Source organism: Molothrus aeneus, chromosome 1 (assembly GCF_037042795.1).
Source record: "Molothrus aeneus isolate 106 chromosome 1, BPBGC_Maene_1.0, whole genome shotgun sequence".
Taxonomy (NCBI): domain Eukaryota; kingdom Metazoa; phylum Chordata; class Aves; order Passeriformes; family Icteridae; genus Molothrus; species Molothrus aeneus.
In genome coordinates this window covers 44,900,696-44,922,734 of record NC_089646.1, presented here as the reverse complement: position 1 = coordinate 44,922,734, position 22,039 = coordinate 44,900,696, and the positions used below count along the sequence as shown (strand labels likewise).

General features: G+C 39.6%; 1 protein-coding gene across 3 annotated transcripts in view; it reads right to left on the bottom strand.

The window, feature by feature from the left end:
- MYRIP (myosin VIIA and Rab interacting protein) overlaps positions 1-22,039 on the bottom strand; it is a 207,617-nt gene that overhangs the window by 103,751 nt on the left and 81,827 nt on the right. For all 3 annotated transcript variants that reach the window (XM_066556147.1, XM_066556128.1, XM_066556136.1), the window contains exon 3: positions 11,050-11,271. In XM_066556147.1, the coding sequence (XP_066412244.1) occupies positions 11,050-11,271 (222 nt within the window). The remainder of the gene's footprint in view (positions 1-11,049; positions 11,272-22,039) is intronic.

Here is a 22,039-nt window from a genome sequence, read left to right as displayed (position 1 = left end):
TGAGTGAAGCAGAATCTTTGTTTGATAGGAGCTAACAAAGCCCATGAAAAGGCTAAACCACACTGTTTTGTAAAATAAGAGAGCTCAGAAGCAGTGCTGATCTGTACATTCTGGTAGCACCCATCAGCTGTTCTGTGCCTGAAACTTGAGCAGAACTTAGAGGAGGTGCTTTCCCAAGAAACTCTATGCTTAAACATAAAGGAATTACCATCATCATCTATTATACTTCACTAAAAAGGACCTGGGACATGCAAAGAGTAGCACAGCTGCCTTTAGACAGAGATCATCTGAAGGAAAGCTGACCTTCAGAATTTTGAGGCAGTAATTTTCTCACATGATGCTCTAGTATCAGTAACTGGTGCATCTGAGCAATGGCAGCTGTGGGAAGGACACTGCCAAAATTGCAGCAAACCTTCCAGAGATGATATATATGCTCATATAGCACAATGCTCTGTATCCCATTGAAAGTCAGCAGATTTAGATAAAGCCTGCAAGGCTGAAGTCCTGGCTGTCTGAGATCAAAGAGTGTTTCTGTCCCAAAACCCCTCCCTCAATGCTTTTCACATCCAGATTACTCTAGATGCTGTTATTGTAGCTAGTCCATGCTGATCACCTGAGAAACTTACTTGGCATCCATTAATCCTATCAAAAGTGAGCTGTCACAAAAAAAAAGGTATCACAAAAGTGGTATTGCTACAGAAAACTCAATGTGCATTGTTTTGAATTTACCTCTGCATTTTTCTCAGGTTCTCACTTGCTGCCTTTGCAAGCCCTGCAGAACCTGCTGTGAATCACTTGCCCTGTTTCACCATGGACCTCTCTTATCACCAGAGAGGAGCTTGCTGGAGCCCCAGTCACTACAGCCCTGGCAGCTGGCACAGAACCCTGACCTGAGGAAGAATAAACAGTGTAATTTTTCCAGCTGCCTGTCCCATTGTTTTTTCCCTTAAGTCTATTAATGCAACATATTGTAAGGTTATAGCCAGCTACCTATAAAGCTGGAAGTCTGTGTTTGCAAATTATGTTAAGCACTGGATGTGCTAGTTTATGGAATGTGGTAGTTTATGGAGTGTGTGAGGCAGGTATCCATCAAACCATTTGCAAATTACATATTGGAAGTGCTGTTCAGGTTCCTGAACATTACCCTCTAGTGTTACTAATCCTTTATGCAGATATGTACTGTTTAATTGCCAGTTGGGAATTACAATGACACGTTACATGACTAATTTTTCAAACTACAATTGTACTATTTCCCCCACCCTCCTCCTTCTACTTTTCCTGTCAATCTTCTTTCACTCTACTCTGTTGCTGTTTCTCTTGCCAGAGCCACCTTCTTTGGTAGTAACTGCAACACTTTAAAAGTAGAAAATACTGTATTAAAATGTACTGCACAGAATGGACTCAGTAAAGTATGCTTTCACACGTCTCAAAACCAACCCTCTCTAACCAAACCCTATGTAAGATTGCTTTGAAAGCTGGTGTCTGTCAAGAATATTCAACCTCTAATTATAATCCCACAATGAGAAGAATAACCACTGTTGCCACACTATGTGACTAACAAAGACACTAGTTAAGTATGTTTTCTGTGTGAGTGGTCTATACTCAGAGGAGTTTCAGGGAGCAATGTTGGTACAGACATGTTCCAAAATATTAGCTTTAAATTCCCCTACATCTAACTGCCCTGGGATCCTAGATGCAAAACACAAGAAGGTATTTTGTGATAGGCCACAATGCCAAAGACTGAAAGGCACCAGTTGCAATGTGGGCTTTTTTAGAACATATAAGAGAACTACTTCCCCCCCGAAAATGAATGGCTCAGAATTTCTGAAGCACAGGAGGCAGGGTCATTCCAGATGTAGCTCACAGCGGAGCTGCATTCACACTTCTCTCAGTACAGCACTCTACAATCTTTTCCCCTCAGGACAGTCTCCAAAAGCATGTTTGATCAAAGGTATGCTCTGTCATTACAAACAGGCCTGGCTACTGGTGAGTTTGCAGGACTGGGACAAGTCATCATAATGTTTTTCTGGCTGCTAACAGATATTAATTCACTTTTTATCTTGCCAGAGTTTTAAAGTGCTTTTGACAGTTGCAACTACCTGAGATACAGAGAGCTCAAGAAACCCCCCAGGTTATGAAGTCCTGCAAACGCATCAGAGACAAGATTACAACTGTGATTCCTGATGCAATTTCTACCATTCTTTATACGTGTTTCCTCTATTTCACAAACATTTATTCAAGTTTCCATACTCCAGGTACTATTCTACAAGCCCCTACATTGGCAGCCAGGAACAAACATGAACACAAAGCAAATCTGTCATCAGCAAATTGAGAACAATGTGAACCATGACATCTCCATTATGCTATTATTCTCACATACAACCTCAGAGTGTGTAGGATCATGGGAAATAGTATTTCCTAATTAGATGAACAAATTTTCATTCAACATTAATTATCTCTTGGGGCCTTAATAAGAAGAGAAGGAAGGCTCTTTCAGTCTGAGGCCTGGAGAAGCACCCCACAAATCTTCACATCAATGGACAGAAACAGAGATGAAACAAAAATGAACCAGTATGGGCACCTGACTCCCACACATTGCCCAGAGACATCACTTGCCAAATTACAACAGCAAATTTTAGAGCTATTGCATTTCAAATCAAAAAGATCAGGACAGGCAGTATTATAGATCCAGCAGCTGCACCCATCTCATGACCTTACAAAGATTCCGTCCCAAAGCTAAAGTGTTCATTCAGGAACACAGGAAGGCTCTGGCCACTCCATCACAGAAGAGCCCTTGAAAAAAGGGACTAACAAAACTTCTTCAAAAGAGTGTTATCAACTCCCTCTTGGCTTCTAACATCTAGAGACAAAAATCAAGCTGTAAAGCCACAGCATGCCGATTCCCAGAAAGGTACATAAGTTTCAAATATTTTGGTGGGGAATGTGGGGGTATGAGGAGAATGGAAGACATATGTGTTATGATTATTCTTATGTTGGCTCTCATTATTTTCCAGTTACTGTGAAGAATTTTCATTTTTACTATAGCACCTTTCTGATGAAAACAATTTATCAAAGTAAATCCCAAGTGCACTAAAAATCCAATACTAATCTGAAAACAAAAGCTTTCTTTTGCTATGATCAAACATCACTTTCAAAGAGTTCACAACTTCTTCAAACAAAAGCATTCTGGTTTTAGGCAATTTTTGTGTAGGAACAATGTCAAAATTCAACCTTCATTTTTTGAATCTGTTTCTGCAAAAATAAATTTTAAAAAAAGGATAAAACAACTTGAAACGAATGGGGGTGGAAACTCAAAGATGGCTTTAGGACAGAGATGGCTTTTCCACTATGTTAACATGATCCTGCTTGTGAAAACAAGATAAATTAAAGAGATGGCTGCTAGCTCCTGGGCTAAAATGGACAAGATGTTTACATGGACAGCTCTAGCAAAAATGCAGGTGGGGTGTAAAAGAGGAAAATGCATGAAACACAGTTCCAGAATACCTAACAGGTAACCATTTCCATTTATTTCATGATCCACAAATCTAGGGTCATACTTCGAAAGCTGAGAGTGGAAGATATAAGAAGAGTAATTAACTCTCCAACCAGATTCATGCATGGCTTATCTGAAAGAAGACTTCACAAAAACCTCAATGCAGAAAAGATATGCTACTACAAAAAAAGTACAATAAACCCAAACACTTAATTCAGCACACAAGTTCGTAAAACCTCTCTTTGTCAGACACAATTGCTTTTTCCACCTTCCTTTTCTCAAGTTGCAGAAGCAGGATGGAACATGTGAATGTAGGATCTCATATCTCCAATAAGAATCTCATAGATTCTTATTGGAGACACTTAAGCAGTGCTTCAGCATCTATTTCATGTGAAAGCTGGGCCTGAACAATAAGAACATAGAGTAACTTATTTATTGATGTGGTGAATCTTTTTTAAAATGACAAATTCTCACTTCTTTGGCAACACAAGAACATTTTAGGATAGTAATACTGCAAACTGCACTAGCTAGAGGAAAGACACATTTATTACTGCCATTCACTGCCAGTGGCTACAAGTCCAGAGGTTTTCCAATTTTCTCACCAAGAAAAAAACCCCTTTGCTAACCACAGCAAACTGTTAAATCTTGGTGGTTGCACAAATACAACAGAAGAAAGCATGGAGACTCACCAAATGCTGAAACAAACATACATCAAACCAGGTAGCAATCTTTCATTAGTGATAATAAAAAAATGTTCAGCGCTATGTCTATATGAAATGGCACTCTGCTCTGCTTAGAGCTACCTCCAGAGTGTGAACCACACCATGGCTTCCTGCTTTATTACATACATTTTATGATGAACAGCACAGGAAGTTCCAGTTGCAGAACTGACACAAGGGACGTTCTTCCATAAGCTGTGCTTGATACTTTATATTTTCCATCTCAGCTACTGTAAGGCATGATATTCCCACATGACATTAAGTGCCCATTCTTAAAGAATCTTGTGCAATTTTAATTAGCTTTTAATTTGTCACCCTCACTGAGACTCCTTCAGCTTTTGCAAAACTGAAAGGCTAAGTAAGTCCTACCTATAATTTGTAGGCTTCTTACTATGCAGAAAAACTGTGTTACATCCTTTCAATATCCAGCTCCTCCCAGGTTAGCAGTCCCAATATTTTTGCACACTATTTATGTAATATTTATTACTACTAGGGAAAATGTTTAATAGCCTTTCTTACCATGACTTGCTGAAGATAGGTGAAGCCAAACACAGGCAAGCATTTATATATTAACACTGAACATAAAGCCATGATATTCTACCCTCATTCATTTCCCAGAAGAATCCAAGCATTACCTTTCTGTGCAACTGAAAACCAGAAAGGTTTAGGCACGTTGACTGCAGCAAAACTTCTCAGAACAGTACATTAATAATACTTAGCACTTTACAACCAGAGCATTTAACTTCCTAACCACTAACCTCCAAGAGCACAGGGTCATCAAATCCATTCTGCACAGGGGGAAACCTGACACATGGAAGTTTCCCCAAGGTCACTTGACAGCTAAAACTGGGATCCAGAGTTTCTAAAACACTGATTAGTCCTCCATGCACCCAGACACATGTTCACTTCCAAGGCTACTTAAAGCTAGAAAAGATTGCCTAATCAGCCCTTGTATTTAGCTGTTGTAATAGACCTCTCTTTCCTACTTTCCTCTTCAATTCCATCTTTAGATACTCTTCTTAAAGCTAAGTGCAGCATTGCAGTCTGCTGTATGTTATGCAAGTTCAGCTTTATTCTGTCTAGCAGAAACTAAATTCTTCACAGTGCATACTTCAAAATAATTAAGACAGATCAGTGTAGCAAAAAACCCAGCAGAGATCAACCTGTCAAAGCAACCAGTTTGCACATTTTTCTCTCTCCTCCTCCAGTTAGGGAACAACTGAATAAACCAAAGACTGTTCTTGGCCCCTGTGCATAATCAAAGCTCTTCTCCTTGCTCTTCAAAGGTACAGTGAGAAAAAGGATATGGTATTTATGATCCAATGTGATGCTAAAGTGTGGTAAGGACAAGGAGGTCAAGCAACAAGATACAAAACAGAGAGACAATGGCCGGACAGGGAGGAAGAAAAAAATTTGCATAGAGCAGCATGCATTTTTGGAAGGAATTGCATCAATTTTTACAAGTAAATACAGCTGAGAAGAATAATTTTCACTGCAATTTACTTAAAATTAGTAAATCCCTTAAGTACAATATGAATGGGATCATTCAGAGAACTTTCAAAAAAGCAAAACAAGACCCTCATATGGGTCAAATGAAGACAACATGCCCATGGTAGAACTAAGACTTTCTCTTCTGTGCTATGCCACAGAGCAAGTGAATGTTCCTATACAAATCTATGATCTCAGAAGCAAAAACACATTTCCTGGCATTGACTTGACAATATCACAGCTTCCAAGTTCTGTAGAAGTTCTCACTAATGTCAGACAGGGACCTCAAAGAGCAGAAATAGCAACTGTCACAAAACTATACACAAAGCTCCAAGCTGTGGCTGAGGCAGACTACCTAAAATACATTTTGGCTTCCTTTTACCAGATGGCTGAGCCTGCTTCAAAGCAAAACAAAATTGCTAAGCAGCATTATAGCTTCATCAGTTTTCCACAACTAAGTCCTGGCTGTTTTTGTTACAGCCAAATGCACTGGCAAACAAATACAAAGTTCAGTTATTAACTAGAAGTATTAACTTTTCCTCAAGTACAGTATCAAAGTTTTCTCAAATTTTGTGCTTTTTTTCTTTTTTTCCCTGAAGAGACCGTAAAGAGTTTTACACTGAAACTTGCATCAGCTAAGCAGAAAATATGTACCTTTTGGCAGGCTAACTTCAACTTTATCATGTTTCCACAAACACATGCTTTGTTCTGCTAAGGTTAAAACACATTACATTGTTTTATAGAGTCCTCCAAAAAAACCCACATGCAATATAAAGGTTTTATTTAGGACTGCTCCTGAGGCTGGCAAAGCTCCTTTTTATTTGAAAAGTGTTCTGCCTGCCAAGTGAGTCTAGACTTTTATTTTCTGTTGCAATTTTCATTTTATCAGAAGCATTGCTCCATTTTAGTGTTAATCCCAATTCATGCTAGTTGTAGAAAAATATACTGGGTACTGCAGGTAGACTAGACCTCATTGCATTTTCTCAAATCTCATTCTGATGTGCATCAAAAACCTTAATGCATATCTAAGTAGCCTAACTAATTATCAAATTCCAGTAAGACAATTACATTTTCCACTGATGCAAATTGTTACAGTCTGGTTATATTCAACAAGGCACCCCAAAAAACTCAAAATAAAATGTAAGGGACATTCAACAATAACTCTGTATTGAAGAGCTGATGAAGGTAATTGCTATACCTTTGCTTTCTTCTTTTTAAAAGTAGCAGTTATATAGGGTGTACAAAAACTAAAGTTAAAAAAAAGAGTAATTCTCTTAAACATTCAAATAAATCTGTGCTGCAAGCAACTAGTGTGATAACTTTTGAGACTCAGTTTGAGCCACCCAAAACACTACTTTCACTGCAGAAAGTCTGAGTATGTGCAGCATGACTGTGCTTTTCACTTGTTAATGACATAAAGGAGAAAAGGACCAGTGTCTGGGTCTCTGTCTCTTATTAACTGTTACTAGCAAAGGACCACCACCAACAAAGCAGCTCTTACAAAGCAGAATAATGACTTCCTGCAGACCCTCTCACCCATGGCCTGACTCAAGAAAGCAAAGCAGGAGTCTACTAAGTGATGAACTCTCACCACCTGAGCAAGAGTTTTGAGAACAAGTGAGAAAATCACAGGACAGATGGATGTGAACGCATGAAAGGATTAGGTGCCCATGATCCCATTCACAACAGAGACAGAAATCTTTTGACATACAGATGGTGAGACCAGAAGAAGTGAACAAAGAGTGCAAGGGAATTCATGCATGACAGTCATGAAAGGCTGAGGTGGACAGCCAGATGTTAGTACACCTTATTTTGGATTGGACACTATATACAATTACTAATCAGTCCAGGAGTAAAACATGATTAGTTTAAAAAACCTGTAAAAATATGCATTTTAATGGATTATGCTTTTAAAGAAAATATTTTTATTACTACAAGTGTTGAAATAGAAAGCAGAATACCACAAGCAGGGTGTTCTGGCATATGGCTCCTTGGAGAACAGAAGAGTGTTCTCAGACACATATAAAGCATGCCTTTTTCCTACTAAATGAGCAAAGAACCTTTGTGTCTGGCATCAAAAGCATTCATCCACTGGGCAAAGAAACTGTGCCTGGAATCAGCTTAGCCAAAAGGACTTAAAAAGTACAGACCTCGTCAAGCTGCCTAAATGCATTGTCTGATAGATGTCTAACAAGGAGACATTGGACAAGGCTTCGCAAGAATCGTAACTGAACTAGACAGAGATCAAAAACTTGAAATTAGTATTATACAATTTGATCAAAGAGTACTTACAGACTAAAAAGATACACATAAGAGTTGAAGCCGCTGAGAACATTAATAATAGTATTCAGAGACAAATTTAAATCAAAAAACAGTTGCAGAATGTGTGCTAAATCTGGGAAATTGGGAAATTTAAGTAAGGTTCTCCCGTTCTTCACAAGATTAATTCAGAAATTGCTGTAAAGATATTTTTGAGCCTGAGATTCCATACCAAACCCACTTTCTAACTTTTAAAAGATGTATAGCAACAGAAGATGTGCTTTAAAGGAATTCAAACACCAAAGTTTTCACTGGCTTATTGATGAGTTTTCTACTTTTGGAAGAAGCAGAAACTAACTTTTTTGACTGATTTTCTACAAATGTTCTATGTTTCAAACGGTGACCTGAATTTTTGCTCTCTGCTCAATGCTAATGTAGATGTCTGCCTTGGAAGATGAAGATCAACAGAACAGGTATCTCCACTGGGCTCAAGCCTTGAAAGACTAATTCACCATGTCAGCTTTTCTTGAGTGTAGAACATGGTCTTCAGATATTTCTATCCCACTAGAGCTCATTTTCTATTGTGCAGTAAGATAAGTGGGCAAATAACAGCTAAACCAAGAACCACCTCCACCACCTGTGCTGCCTTATCAAACCTAAAAATAAAAGACACAAGCAGAGGAGCTGGGGAGAGGCAGGAGAACAGAGCCCACCTGATGGATAACTCACTGAGAAGATGAGAGGAACTCAGAAATACTGTTGTGCTTTACCCTGGAAGAAATACTGGCCGAGAGTTAAAACCCAAAAAGTTATGTCGTCCCCCCCCCCCCCCCAGCAAAAAAAAAAAAGCCCCCACCAAATCAAAATACACCAGCAGCCTCTGAGGAATACTAGCCCCCCTCTACCTACAGGGATTTTTAAGTAGCACAGTCCAATAAACCAGAAGATAAAATGAAGAACAACAGTGTTAGTTAATTTATTCACTGAAGAATAACTCAAGCTGTGTTTCAGGTCTCATAAATAAAGAAAACGTTTATAACTGAGTTACAGGCAAGGCCATGACTTCAAGGGTCAGAAGTAGAATTTTTATGATATAGCTACAGATTTTTCTTCTGAAATTAAATTCTTCTGAGACATTTTCTGTGGAGTCAGCAAAAGGTATTTTAAGTGCAGTTCATCAGCATCCACAAACATGGCTGCTGTGCTGCTGCCTATATGGGTGAACGCAGGATAAATGGAATAAAGAGGTGTTATATGAAATGGTTGAATGGCTAAAGCAGAAACAAGTACTGGCTCTCTGTGTTGCTGGAAAAGATCCTCCTGTCATTCATCTGCCTCCTCACCAGGGAAAAGGGGGTTTCTGTAGGTTTTCCAGGGTAAAAAGCAGAGAAGGATCAGGTGCCCCAAAGAATACAACCACCTTTGCCTTCGAAGACTGACATTTGGAAATTGGCACTGTCTGGGATCTCTATGATTTTAAGGACCTGTGTCAAAGAGCACAAACTTAATTCACAGATCTTGTAGGAAAGCTTAGGGCATCCTGGCCTGTATCGGGAATAGTGTGGCCAGCAGGAGCACAGAGGTCATCCTTCCCCTGTACTTGGCATTGGTGAGGCTGCACCTTGAGTGCTGTGCCCAGTTCTGGCCCCTCAGTTTGGGAAGGACGTTGAGATGCTTGAATGCATCCAGAGGAGGGCAACGAGGCTGGTGAGGGGCTGGGAACACAAACCCTGTGAGGAAGAACTGAGGGAGCTGGGGGTGCTTAGCCTGGAGAAAAGGAGACTCAGACTCTCTACAACCTCCTGAAGGGTGGCTGTAGTCAGGTGGGAGTTGGTCTCTTTCTCCAGGTAGCAACTGACAGAACAAGAGGACACAGCCTTAAGCTGTGCCAAGGGAAATACAGGTTGGATATTAGGAAATTTTTTTTTATGGAAAGAGTGATAAAGTACTGGAATTGTCTACCCAGGGAGGTGGTGGAGTCATCATCCCTGGATGTGTTTACAAAAATATTGAATGTAGCACTTGGTGCCATGGTTTACTTGAGGTGTTAGGGCATGGGTTGGACTCGATGATCTTGAAGGTCTCTTCCAACCTAATGATTCCATGATTTCAAGTGGGTGTTAATAGGAAACAAGAGGGAATAGTGTGGCTTTGGTGAGCACAGGAGTATCATAAAGCATTGCAAAGGGACTTGTCTCTTGTCCTCATCCTGCGTTCTCCACTAAAGAGAAAGATAAAGAATAAACAGCCATTCTTGTCACATATGCTCAGCTGCTTTAGTCACCAGTGGTCAAAATTAAACCATAAGGAATTGAGTTACTTCATTCACCCTTCTTGCCTGAGTTAAAGGGTGTCAGTCGGAACTATGTCACCACAGCTACACCTGCTTTTGGAACTTGGAGACAAGGACTATAACAGTCACATCCAAGGAATGACCCCTCTGCTGATGTTAACTGTTGTGCTTTGTTTTTCTGGTGCGATCTTTAACTGCTAGGGCTCTGTTACCCTCAGAAGGGTGAGATAGTAAATCCCTGATACCCTCTGCAAATAGAAGCCCAGCAGCATATTCTTTAGCAGACGTTATGAATTATAACAGGTTGCACCACTATTTTCTTTGGGTACCTGCCAAAGTAAGCTCAAGGCATCCCCACCAATAAGTTGGCTTTTAGAAAAGCACTCTAAAACACAGTCACAGCTGGATGATCTATTCACAAATATTCTTCCTTCCATTTCTGACCCATCAAGGAGATTAGCTGCCAAACTATTAACTGTCTTAACCACCATCTGTACTCAGGCTCCATTAATAACCCAGGTGTTTCAGGACATCCCAGTCCAGAACAAGCTATGCCCAGTTACTGCTTGCTGATACATCAGTCCAGCTAAACAAGCGTGGAAAATGCAACAGGTAACCAAACACTCTCAGAACAAATTAGCCCCTACAAAAACCAGGCACGTCAGGAATGAATCAACCTCTACATAAACAGGTACTTCATGTCCTATTCCACCAGCGTTAACTACTGACAAATACAAGGAAAAGCTCAGGTCAGGCCACAGCTACCTTGTACAAGTTGCTGAACAACAGGCTTTTACCTTGCTTGCTGACAGACACTGCAAATCCAAGCCTTCTCCTTCTTCTGGTAAGTGCTGCAACTCTTGCAGATGTTGTACTTGCAGTCCTGGCACTGTCGCTTGCTGTTGATTAGAAATGTGAAAGGGGAACAGCAGCGAATGCAGCAGTGCTCATTGAACTTCTGCTGCTTGGAAAGGATGCTGCACTTGTTACCCTCTTCATCCAACTTCTGCTTCATTTCACTGGAATGAAAAGGAAAAGAACAAAAACATAAACAAAATTTCAATGGGAGATCTTCATCCTCATTCCACATATCCATGTTATACTCTTCAAATAACTTCTGCAGATGTGAAATGAATATGAGAAATGCACATTCTAAATTCAGAATTGGAAAACAAAAATTCCTATGTTCCCTTAAGCCACCCATGGCAAACCCACTTAAACTCTCTCTCTGAGTCACAAACCTGAGAAAAATTTACTTAGTTCCAGAGAGACAAACCAAAGGAAAGCCAGGTTGCTGCTTCAGGCACTCCAGCTGTGCCAAGCTACAGAGACCATGTGAAAATTCAGGGTTATGCTCAGAACTCTTCACAAATCAAAAATCAGTTTATGGAAGTAAAAAAGATTGGCAGAGTAATAAAAAAAAATCCTTCTGACCAAAAGTTTTAAAAACAAAAAGTTTGTTTTGTTCTGACCCCTAGGGTTATATTATTCATAATATTTCTAATTTGTCAAGCAACATTAATGATAGCCTTTGTTTCAGAGAGATTTGGGTGTTCTACTAGTTAGGACCAATATTAAGATGACTGCTAACTGTGAAAGTGTTTGCAGGCACTCCGCATAAAGTTTCCTGTATTCCAGCAGAAGAGCTCATTTATTTAAAATACTGACCTAAATTGTGTATGCATGGTATTAAGTAAATTGCTATCTCCCATTTTACAGTGCTTTTGATATTTACAAATTAGGCAATATATTCCATGACAGGAGTAATAAAAAAGCATGTAGAAGGAAGAGTTGTAAAGGTAGACAGGTTTGCAAACTCATCACACATTTTCTGGCATGCACAACTAGGACATACCCTATGAGAAGAAAAAATAAGAATCAATGAGAAACAAGTAAAATAAAAGCTTTTAACACAGTGTGCACATACTTACATTCATTCTCTCTATTTATCAGAATTAGTGGTGAGTACCTTACTATTTCCAATTGCTGATAAAAACCACTTATACTACTAGAGTAACACAAAAGTCTAAATAAAATTTAGAGGTACCGCAAAGCAGACTAAGCTGCAGGAGTATTTATTCATGACATGCTGACTTACTCTTAAATTAATGTTTAAATATCTTGCTACATAAGTAAAAGAATACACTTATTGCATACTTATTCAGGAACTCAACCAAGATTATCTATGAATATCATTGTGAGCCAAGCCTAGAATTTTAAAAAGAATCACATTACTTGGCTACCTTACTTGCCACTTCTGCCTCAGATTCATAAAACCAGCCTGTGTTATGAAAATCTGACAGGTCAATTCTAAACCTCAGATCTACAAGACAAGTAAAGCAGTGATCTAAACCATATAATTTTTGAACTTGCTCATACAACCCATTTAAGTGTATTCCCAATATATGCCTTTTAATATATTTAAAATTTAGAAACAATGTTTTTGCTGCTCAAACCCTGTACAAGGCTTTGACTAAATTAGACTAGGTGCTCAAATACACATACTTTTTGCAATTTCAAGTAAATAATATTTATGATTTTTTTTTTCTGTCCAGATGGCAGAACATGCTTGTTCTGCCACATTTTTACAGAATGTGCAAGATGCAAAAGGTAAGAGATTATCATGTAAGAGAGGAAATGTCTGAATTATGCATGTCAAACTGGCTTCCTCGGGTAAACTGACGGAACTATCCCAGAGATTCAATGGAATGGCTAGACTAGTTTGTCTTAATCTCCATTACTCCCTCCTGCCATGGTACTACATGGACAATCTTTCTAGTGGAACAAGAGAGGAAGTGAACTGTCTCCACATTGCTCCTTCACCCACAGCAGGCATGTTGCTCTGCAGCAATGGGACGAGACACAGCACTGTTTCTGCACAGAAGGTCAGGCAGGAACCCCAGGTCCCAGGACAAAAGCTGGTGAAGGTGAGTTCTGTATGATTCAAGGAGGATTCCTGCCATGGAAAAGTGTTTGGCAGCCCAAGATGCTGCAATCTCTGCTTCAGGATGGAAACCCCAGGCAGCAGATACTGGCCCTCCCATAAAACAAGAACAGCTAAGGAGTCAGGGTCAGGGGGACTAATGAAAGAAGAGATTTTTGTCCTTATGGAGTTCTGTTATCTACCAGACTTAGTAACGCTAACGCTTGGTAGTATCAGCCCACATACTCAACATTGTCATGCTCAGTGACATTTTGAACCCTCATTAGGGCTCTGATGCATGATAGCAAGAGAAAGCACAGAGGCAAAGCCACCAATTAAAGTGCTACAATAATGCTTACAATATAAACCCAGGCAGTTTTGTTCGCAGCAGAGCTAATAAAGCCTGATACCTAGAAAAAGCTGAGCACACACTGAAATCTTTTCATCAGAATAGGCATTAATTACATCTCTCTCCTCTATCTGGCTGCCAGTATTCATTACAGTGGTAGAACTCAATATCATTAAGGCATCTGCCTCAGTGCTAAATAGGACTAAAATTGGCCAATGGATTAAAAAAGTAAATAGGATAGGGTTGGACAGCCTGTCAGAGAGAGAGCATGACAGAAAAAACCTCATTTCCAGAGGAAAGCAGGCAGAACAGAAAAGAAAGCAATGCCCGTCTCTCTGACAGCTGTAACAAATTAAGGTTCTCGTGCACCGCCCTGCCAAAGGCTATGCTACAAGGAGTCAAATGGCAAAAGGGACTGTCAACTGGACTTGTCATTTGAAGCCAAAGGGCTCCTTTCCACACTCTTTCCTTGGAAGCAAAACATGGGTTTCATATGAGAGTGAAGTGCTGTATAACTCTGGTGGGCAATTCAGCCTGCCTAGTTTGAGGAAAATTAGCTGAAGTGAAAAGTAGGCACTGATATAGTCTCAGCAATACGGAGGAAACATTACTTGGGCTTAACTCCAGCTGGATGATCACCCTTAGTGGGATGATTAATGCAGGCATCAATGTTAACACACTGAGAAAGTCTGTTGCACTGAAATTCAGGAACCTCAAGGCACCCCAGATTTGAAAAACTCAGGCTTTACTTTCAGGACCTTCAAATCACCTGGTGCAAGAAGATTGTAAGAATGGTCTAAAGAAAGAGCAGCAGCCAACAACAACTGATTGTCTCACAAAGTGAAACTCACTTCCAAAAAGTCAACAGCCACTGGTGCAGGAGCTATTTCTGAGAAGAAGGTCGAACCACTCAGTCATTGCAAACATTGCCCCTACCTCCCAATGCAACTGTTTCCCCCAACAAAACACAGCTGAGGGGGATGAGAGAGAAAATAAAGGGAGAATGCCTTTCCCTCTCTGAATCTACATTTGTATGTGCTTCTTCCCCAAGGAGGGAATGTAATGTATTCAGAGATGTATACACAGAATATATGTGCAAATCAAACAAGCAACAAAACACAATTGCGCAAAAAACATGCCTGTTGGGGTAAGCACAGAACAGTGGGAACGACAAATGACAGAATTTATCTGGAAGTCACAAGTGATGGGGCTCAGCTATTATGGTTATGCGTAACATAGTAATAAGCACCTGTGGAGAACTCCTGCTGTGTGAATGAATCTCAGATTGGGTTTCATTTTCTTTCTCGAGTGATTGCATTTCACCAATTGCTTCCAAGCACCAAAGAAGCAAAAAATACTCAATAGATGCCCAACATGTCTATCACCAAAACCAATTCTGTCAAAGAACATTTTATGAGTTCCAAGTTCCAAATAAGTTCAAAAATATGCAAATGAATACTAGCTATTTCTAGAAGCTTTTATCAATGAATTTACACAGTTTGTGTTTAAAAAAATGTAATTAATTTCAGTCAATGTTTTGGGTGATAGACTCCTGGCATGTAATTCCCACAAGCAGTCAGATTAGGAACACTTTCCATCACACTGTTTTGGATGTAGGTTCTTCAATTATATTCTGAGGGTGAATAGATGTCTTCCCCTCACCACCCACTATGTTTTTGTGACTTTTTAAAACATAAATTAAATAGCTTCCATTGGTATGGGTAATTTCTTCCTAGTGTCTGGCAGGTTTAAAGATAAATTTTAGATGTTTTCCTGAACAACGCCTTCTCCTCTAATAAATTTCTAAACCTCTGGGAGCAGCAATGGAAAGGAGTCCATAAAACAGGCAATTGTATTACAACAAAAAGCTAAAAATTCCCCCATTTTTCATATAACAAAGAGAACAGTTCCTGGTGAAAATCTGACAGCTGGTTTGAGCTCCAAGACAGAGTCTGTTATTGGGCTGTTCCACTTACTCTTGTCTTACACCAGTCTCCATTTCGGGAGTTTAAACCTGGCAGTTTAAAGGCAAAGTCCAGATGGACTGGTTCCCATTTGCTCTGTTGCCTTCTTAAGTGATAGATAAATATAATTTTTCCTGTTGTTTAAGCACTTTTTATCTTCCCCAGTAGAGAAGAGGCTAAATCTATTCTAGTTGCCTGCAAAGGCAAAGAGGAAAATGGAAGGATAACATTCCTAGATTCACATCTCTCCCCCTGATGAGAAGCAGTGCTTTTACAAGTTACCAAAGACAGGTAGAAACTTTCTCCTTTGGTAGTACAGATGAGGGTTTCTGTTTCTTCAGTTTCCTGTCCTCTTAATTCAGATTACACCTATTTCATAGAATAAACCACAGTTTATCCATTGGCCTTAGAGGCATTTTTACTTCAAAGACTAATGAACACACAGCACACACTGCAAAGTGCTTTTCTTAGGAGAACAGTGTAGTATATGGTAGAGATAATTCATGCTATATATGTATAAAATATTGTAGAACCTAAGGTATGTCTGTGACCACCCTGGCTGGGAGCAGAGTCTTATGTTTATTCAATTAGCTCCTGGACAGCATTAAGATAATATCAAGTCTGTTAACGTATGAAAGAAACCTTCCTGGGCCATGATTGCTAGTTTCCATGGAATGTCTAAACCACTCACAAGGACCTGCACCCGGGCAGATTGCATCTACCTTACTCAAGCACCAGTGCCACTCTGCTACATGCGAATACAGATTCTGCCACACCTGGACTTATCTTTGTCTATTCCTGCACATGTATGGCCCCAGTTCTACAAGTGAAGAGACACAAAGAAACGTTCGGTCATCCCTGCCTCAGGCAGAATAAACTGTATATAAGCTAATGGCTTGAAGCAGTTGGGGTGAACCACTGGGGACACGCTGACACTTTGTCGGTCGGATCCAGGTTCACCCAGCACCGATTCCAGGTTCGACACTGCCCAAGGCTGTGGTGGTCTTTTTTTTGAAATTCTATTTTTGTTAACAATCTAATAAATCATTGTTAAATTTACTTATAAATTTGGCTACTGATTTGATCATTTATAACAACAGTGTTCTGCTCAGCTGGGTAACTGGTTGTCTCTTTTCTCTGCACTTGTTTGCACTATCTCACTTCGCAGAGTAGATTCAGAGCAGTGCATGAAGATCACTAACTTCTCTTAACACTGGTTTCAATCTTAGTTTGAAAACTGCTAAAATGCTGTTTCCCTCCACAGAAGAGAATGCCTTCAGACACTTTTCTGTTCAGGCATCCTTAATACTCATCTATGCATAACAAGCTATTGAGACCTTTTGCTTAGCAAAAAATCTGGATTTCTGCATATTCTGGGAAGCAGATATCCCCATTTCCAGCCTTTCAGAGAGACCACTTTTACCACAGCACCTCATCTTTTTCCACTTCCACAGTCAATCCAAATTTGGTGTATTGGGCTAGACGTTTTCTTGGGCTACAAGTATCATCTGAAAATACAGGTTTTACCAATACCCTCTAATCTACAATGCTGGAGGACAAAGGGATTTTCATATAGGGATTTTCATATTAAGTGGCTAAACTGTTCCCATTTCCACTCTCCTTAAACCTGCCAGATGTGCACCAGATGCCAGAGCTGGGGTAAAGATCTTTTAATCTGTGGAGAACATGACAGACTCTTACTCCTTGATTACCAGTACAATGAATGTGACTGAAATTTCTCTCCCATTCACACGTTTTCAATTTGACAATCAAGGTCCTAGATTGTGAAAACTACAAGTAGCTCCCACCTCAGCCCTTACTTCCTTCTCTTCCTCACCCAATCTCCCAAACCCTCAAAAATGCCCCAACCAGGTTAATAAAACGCTGCTACATTTAGGAAAAACACCCAGTGGAAGTTTTGTAAGCCTGACTCCTGCTCAGGGATCTGAGAGAACAAGCCAGAATTGCCAAGGAGAGCTGCTCAGTGTTTTATACCTTCCACGTTTCTTGTGTCTCAAACTGTGGAATGGTGCAAGTAGGAGTGAAGCTCTATGCTGACAGGGTCATACACCTTTTCCACCTGCAGTACACAGTAAGAACCAATTTCTCCCAGTAAGGAGAATTTGCGTCCATCATTATTTACTCTCTCAGGGTTCAGTGCTAATTTCGTTTTGCTGCCTCTTCTTCTAAAGTAGTTTATTCTTCTCCATCAAGACAGGCATCTAACACAACTTCCAGACAGTACCAAAACACTACCCTTTTGTTTTTTATGTCTTTGCTAAATTTTCCCTAGTGAAACTCTAATTGCTGCTTAGCACACGCGCAAGCACACCACTTGCATTTGGGGAGCCTTGGAGGAACACACATCACTTTAATCTGTTCAGAGGGATATCAGTCCAGCAGCAGTAGCTGACATTTTTTGGGAGGATTAGACAGCAGGGAGTGTACCATAAATGGGGGGAAAGGGGGAGGTGTGATGGAAGTAACAACATCCTAAAGCAAAAAAGCAAAACACAAAATCTTCAGGGGGAGATAGGGGGAGTCGAGTGCTAAAAAACTCATAAATAGTTATGAGTAAGTCACTTGTACAAAAATCAGGAAGATTAATATTTCACAGTCCAATTACTCTAACTGTGGATGTGTTCTTTTATTTAAAATCTTACCAGCGTCTCTTGAGGATTTTTTTCCCTCTCCAGCTTTTAATTTCTATACAATTAAATTTCTATAATATTAATATGTATTCCTATAAAATCTCATTTTTTATATTTTTCTTCTCCCTTCAAAAGTAGGAGCAAACAGTGATGATGATGCTGCATATATGCTATGCTCTGATCCGGGGACAATCTCTTTCTAAAAATAAAGAAATCCATCACAGTGGAAACACTGTTAATGTTTTTGGTTTGGGTTTGTTTTTTTTTTTAAGATTTGCAAGCATTTCTTACACTGGGAAAAAATGCATTGACAGCTTAATATTTCTTACTAGGTGTCATAAAATAAATGTTGTGAAGACTAAACTGTGGAAGTTTTGTGCTAATCACAGCTGAACCAATTAAACTGCTGACAGAATCAGAAAAATGACAACATACTCAACACTTACCCTTGTCAAAAAACACAGATCAGGCACTGCATTTGCTAGAGAGAAGGAGTCAGCACCAGGATAAATTGTGGTGCACTTGCCCCAGACCAGTACCTAGTTTGTCATACTGGGTTCTATCCTACTCCATTAACAATTTCATGCTGAGGCAAAGCTGTTTCACAAAATGAGTGAGTGCTGCTGTATTACTTTGACACTATGCTAATGGCTATTATTTTCCTTTTCTTTTGCCAGCACAAGCACTGTCAGTCAGTGTCTATCATCATGGAACTGACTGACATGTCACACTGTAGATAAATTAAATAAATACTATACTGGTATTCTTTTAAATTCCTTCTCACTTCATAAACCCATAAATTGTCAAGGGACATTGCATTTAACCCTGTTTTCTTTAGTCATGTTGGATATCACAGGAGCACAGACTGTGCACCACATTTAACTGTTAGGCTTTGAAATCTTCTGTGGGCAAGTGGAGTAGCAAGGGTGAAGCAGGTTTTGAATTATAGAGGAGATAGAGGAGATATTCTGGGGAGCTCTGGGGACACTGGAAATCTCCACATGAAAGCTGAAATGATCTTTTTCAAGACAGCACCATGAGTACAGACTCCTTTGCCCTCCCACTCTTTTACTGCTACATGGGACATGAAAATAAAGCAGGATTTTGATATATTTTTCCCCCCTCACCCTTCTTTCTCATCTGCTCTCCTACCTCAGTTACAGCTTGGTCTGCAGTAAGTAGGGAAGTCTGAGTTGAAATAATGGGTCAGTATCAGGGACAAGCAATTTTGCTGCAGGTTAAATCCTACAGGACTTTCTGGTTAAATCCTGGATTTGACTCAGAATTATCAAAAGGTGTGTATCCATACTGAACATCAGCTGCAAGTGAAGATAAGCTGGAAAGTTTTCCCCTTTTTGCCCTATTATGTCCGTATTGAACCACTAACCACAACAAGCTGAGTGATTTTTTTATCATTTCACCAGCATATGCCAGTCTACAACGTGACTGCAAAATGGTAAGCTTAAATTATTATTTACAATAGCATTTTGGGGCACTTTCCTCTTAGATTACAAACATGTAATACTTTATGTTGTAGTACCCTATCAAACTTCTAAACAACCTAGCAAAACATCATTAGCTTTACCACCTTTCTTATAAGGCTTTCCTGTTTTTTCCTTTCCCACATTTTTAATTACACAAATGTTTGCTACATTTCTGTTTATCTCATTTCCTCTCAACAAGTGCAATTTTGCTCTCCCTGAAGTGTATTTCTCACTGCCTGTCTGGTACCTCTTCGTGGAGACCTTTTTTCCAATCAGGTCCTGACTTTCAGTACAGGTTCATTCCTAGAGAATGATAAATACAGACAAGCATTCTTTAAAATAAAGCATTTTTTCAATTCAAAAAACCCCAAAATATTTAGTGAAAATATTTTAAAAATGTGCATACTATTCCATCATAGTTACATGCAATACATTCTTTGCATCACTGGTGGCATCTGTAAGTCTACCTTTCTTGGGAATCCAATTTTATGCCCATATTAACTTGAAAATCTTCCCTTAATAACAGAAACAGTCCTTCCACATTAAACAGTTCTCTCAGTGCTCCTTTTATAATGCCACCTGGCTTGACCTCATAAAGCACAATTCGTAGCCTGGCTAGTGTACAGCAGGAGAGTAACTGAGACATTGGCTCTGAAAATCCCTGAAGTATTCACTATGAGTCATTCTTCCCTCTCCCTAGCTGGACTTCTAGCAATGCAGGCATAGAAAGATTTGTTCTAGAACTGCTGTTGTTACTTGACCCTTCCCCACAGATCACGCAGCAGAATAAACAAGAGCAGGCAGCAGAGCAAACAGCAGAGCTCGCTAAGGAACTGGGTCTCACAGCCTGGCGAGTCAGTGCCAGACGACTGTGAGTGTGTTGTTAGAAAGAGCAGCCCAAAGATGTTTATCCTGGTTTGTGTACAGACAGGATGAGTGATGCTGCCTACTCAAGGGCCTTCTGGTGGGATGGGAACATTGGAAAGACCTGTCCTCCACAGTCCTCCATGGGGAATGCAGTACACAAATCAGCACATATCCTCCCACACCAACATCCACTGAGTATTTCACCACTTTCTGCAACAACCCCTAGAGCCCCAGTGTGGCACAAGGAGAGAGAGAAGGCATTAACAAATGCTCTAGGCCACCCATGAGCTTGTTTCAGGTGAGACTCCTGTGAAATTCTAGGATCACACCACTATGTTCCCATTAACTTGGCTCAGAGTGAATTCCTTGCAACTGTAGCACTCAACACTGTACTTTCAATAAGTCTGCATGTACATAGCTCCTGAAGACTACTTCCCCAGTCCAACTCCTCTTCATACTGCCCATGCTCCTTACACATACTTTAGTACTGTTCTTTGATATTCCACACAGACTGCAATTCCAGTAGCTTTAAGACTGCAAGCCCTCCAATTCCAGTCAGTATGTGTCAAAACCAGCAGCTTAATATTTTTGCAGATTTAAGCATATAAACAACTATCTTCTTAACTACAGAAATTATTTGCAATTTCCATGTAGGTTTTGTTTGTTTGTTTTAAAGACAAAGACTTAGAAGCTTAAAACTACCACTCACCTGTACTGCACACAAGAAAAATATTTTGGCAGATAAAAGAATCTATTTACACAGAATGTATTTTATATTTAACATGACATGTTACCCTGGTGTGTTTCATATCAACAATATCGATACCTTCTAAATGCAGTATCATATTGTGTCTTAAAAACCAGCCAAACGTCTGCAAAGGTCCCAGAAATATAGACAGCACCTCCATCTCCTCATTCAAACACAAGTATTTTGGGTAGTCCTTAAAAATTATTGGCATATACTATTCCTATAGTAACACCTGTATTTAAAAAAAGACATGATCTTCAGTTAGCATTTTCATAATACTTTTGCTATATTACAGTTGATGTTCTTAACCTAATCTGGAAGCTTTTCATTATGGGAATGTTTCTGCAAATTTAAAAATTTACTGGTATTTTAACATATAAAACAATATACACTAATAGACTGAAAGTAAATCTGTAAGCAATCACAAGAAACAAACAAAGCCCCCAATAATTCAGAAATTATTTAGAAATAATCATCTTTATTCTGTAGCTGTGACTAGAAGTGCCACTAATTAGTTTTATTCTGCATATGTGTGTGAGCATGCATACACTTATAGCTAAACTGCATTATTCAATACACCTTGACAGTGAAGATCAGGATTCTCACCCACCTGGTACTCTCCATACCCCATCCCCATGGAAACTAGTAGTATGTTTTGTCCTTGACAAGACAATTTAGCAGGAGAAGAGGAAAGCCAGGTTACCAGATAAACAGCATATTAAGGAACTAGAGATAAATAAAAGTCCTCTTGTGCAGATGCTCCTACAGCTCTATGAATCCCAGTAAATCTTCCTTAGCCCT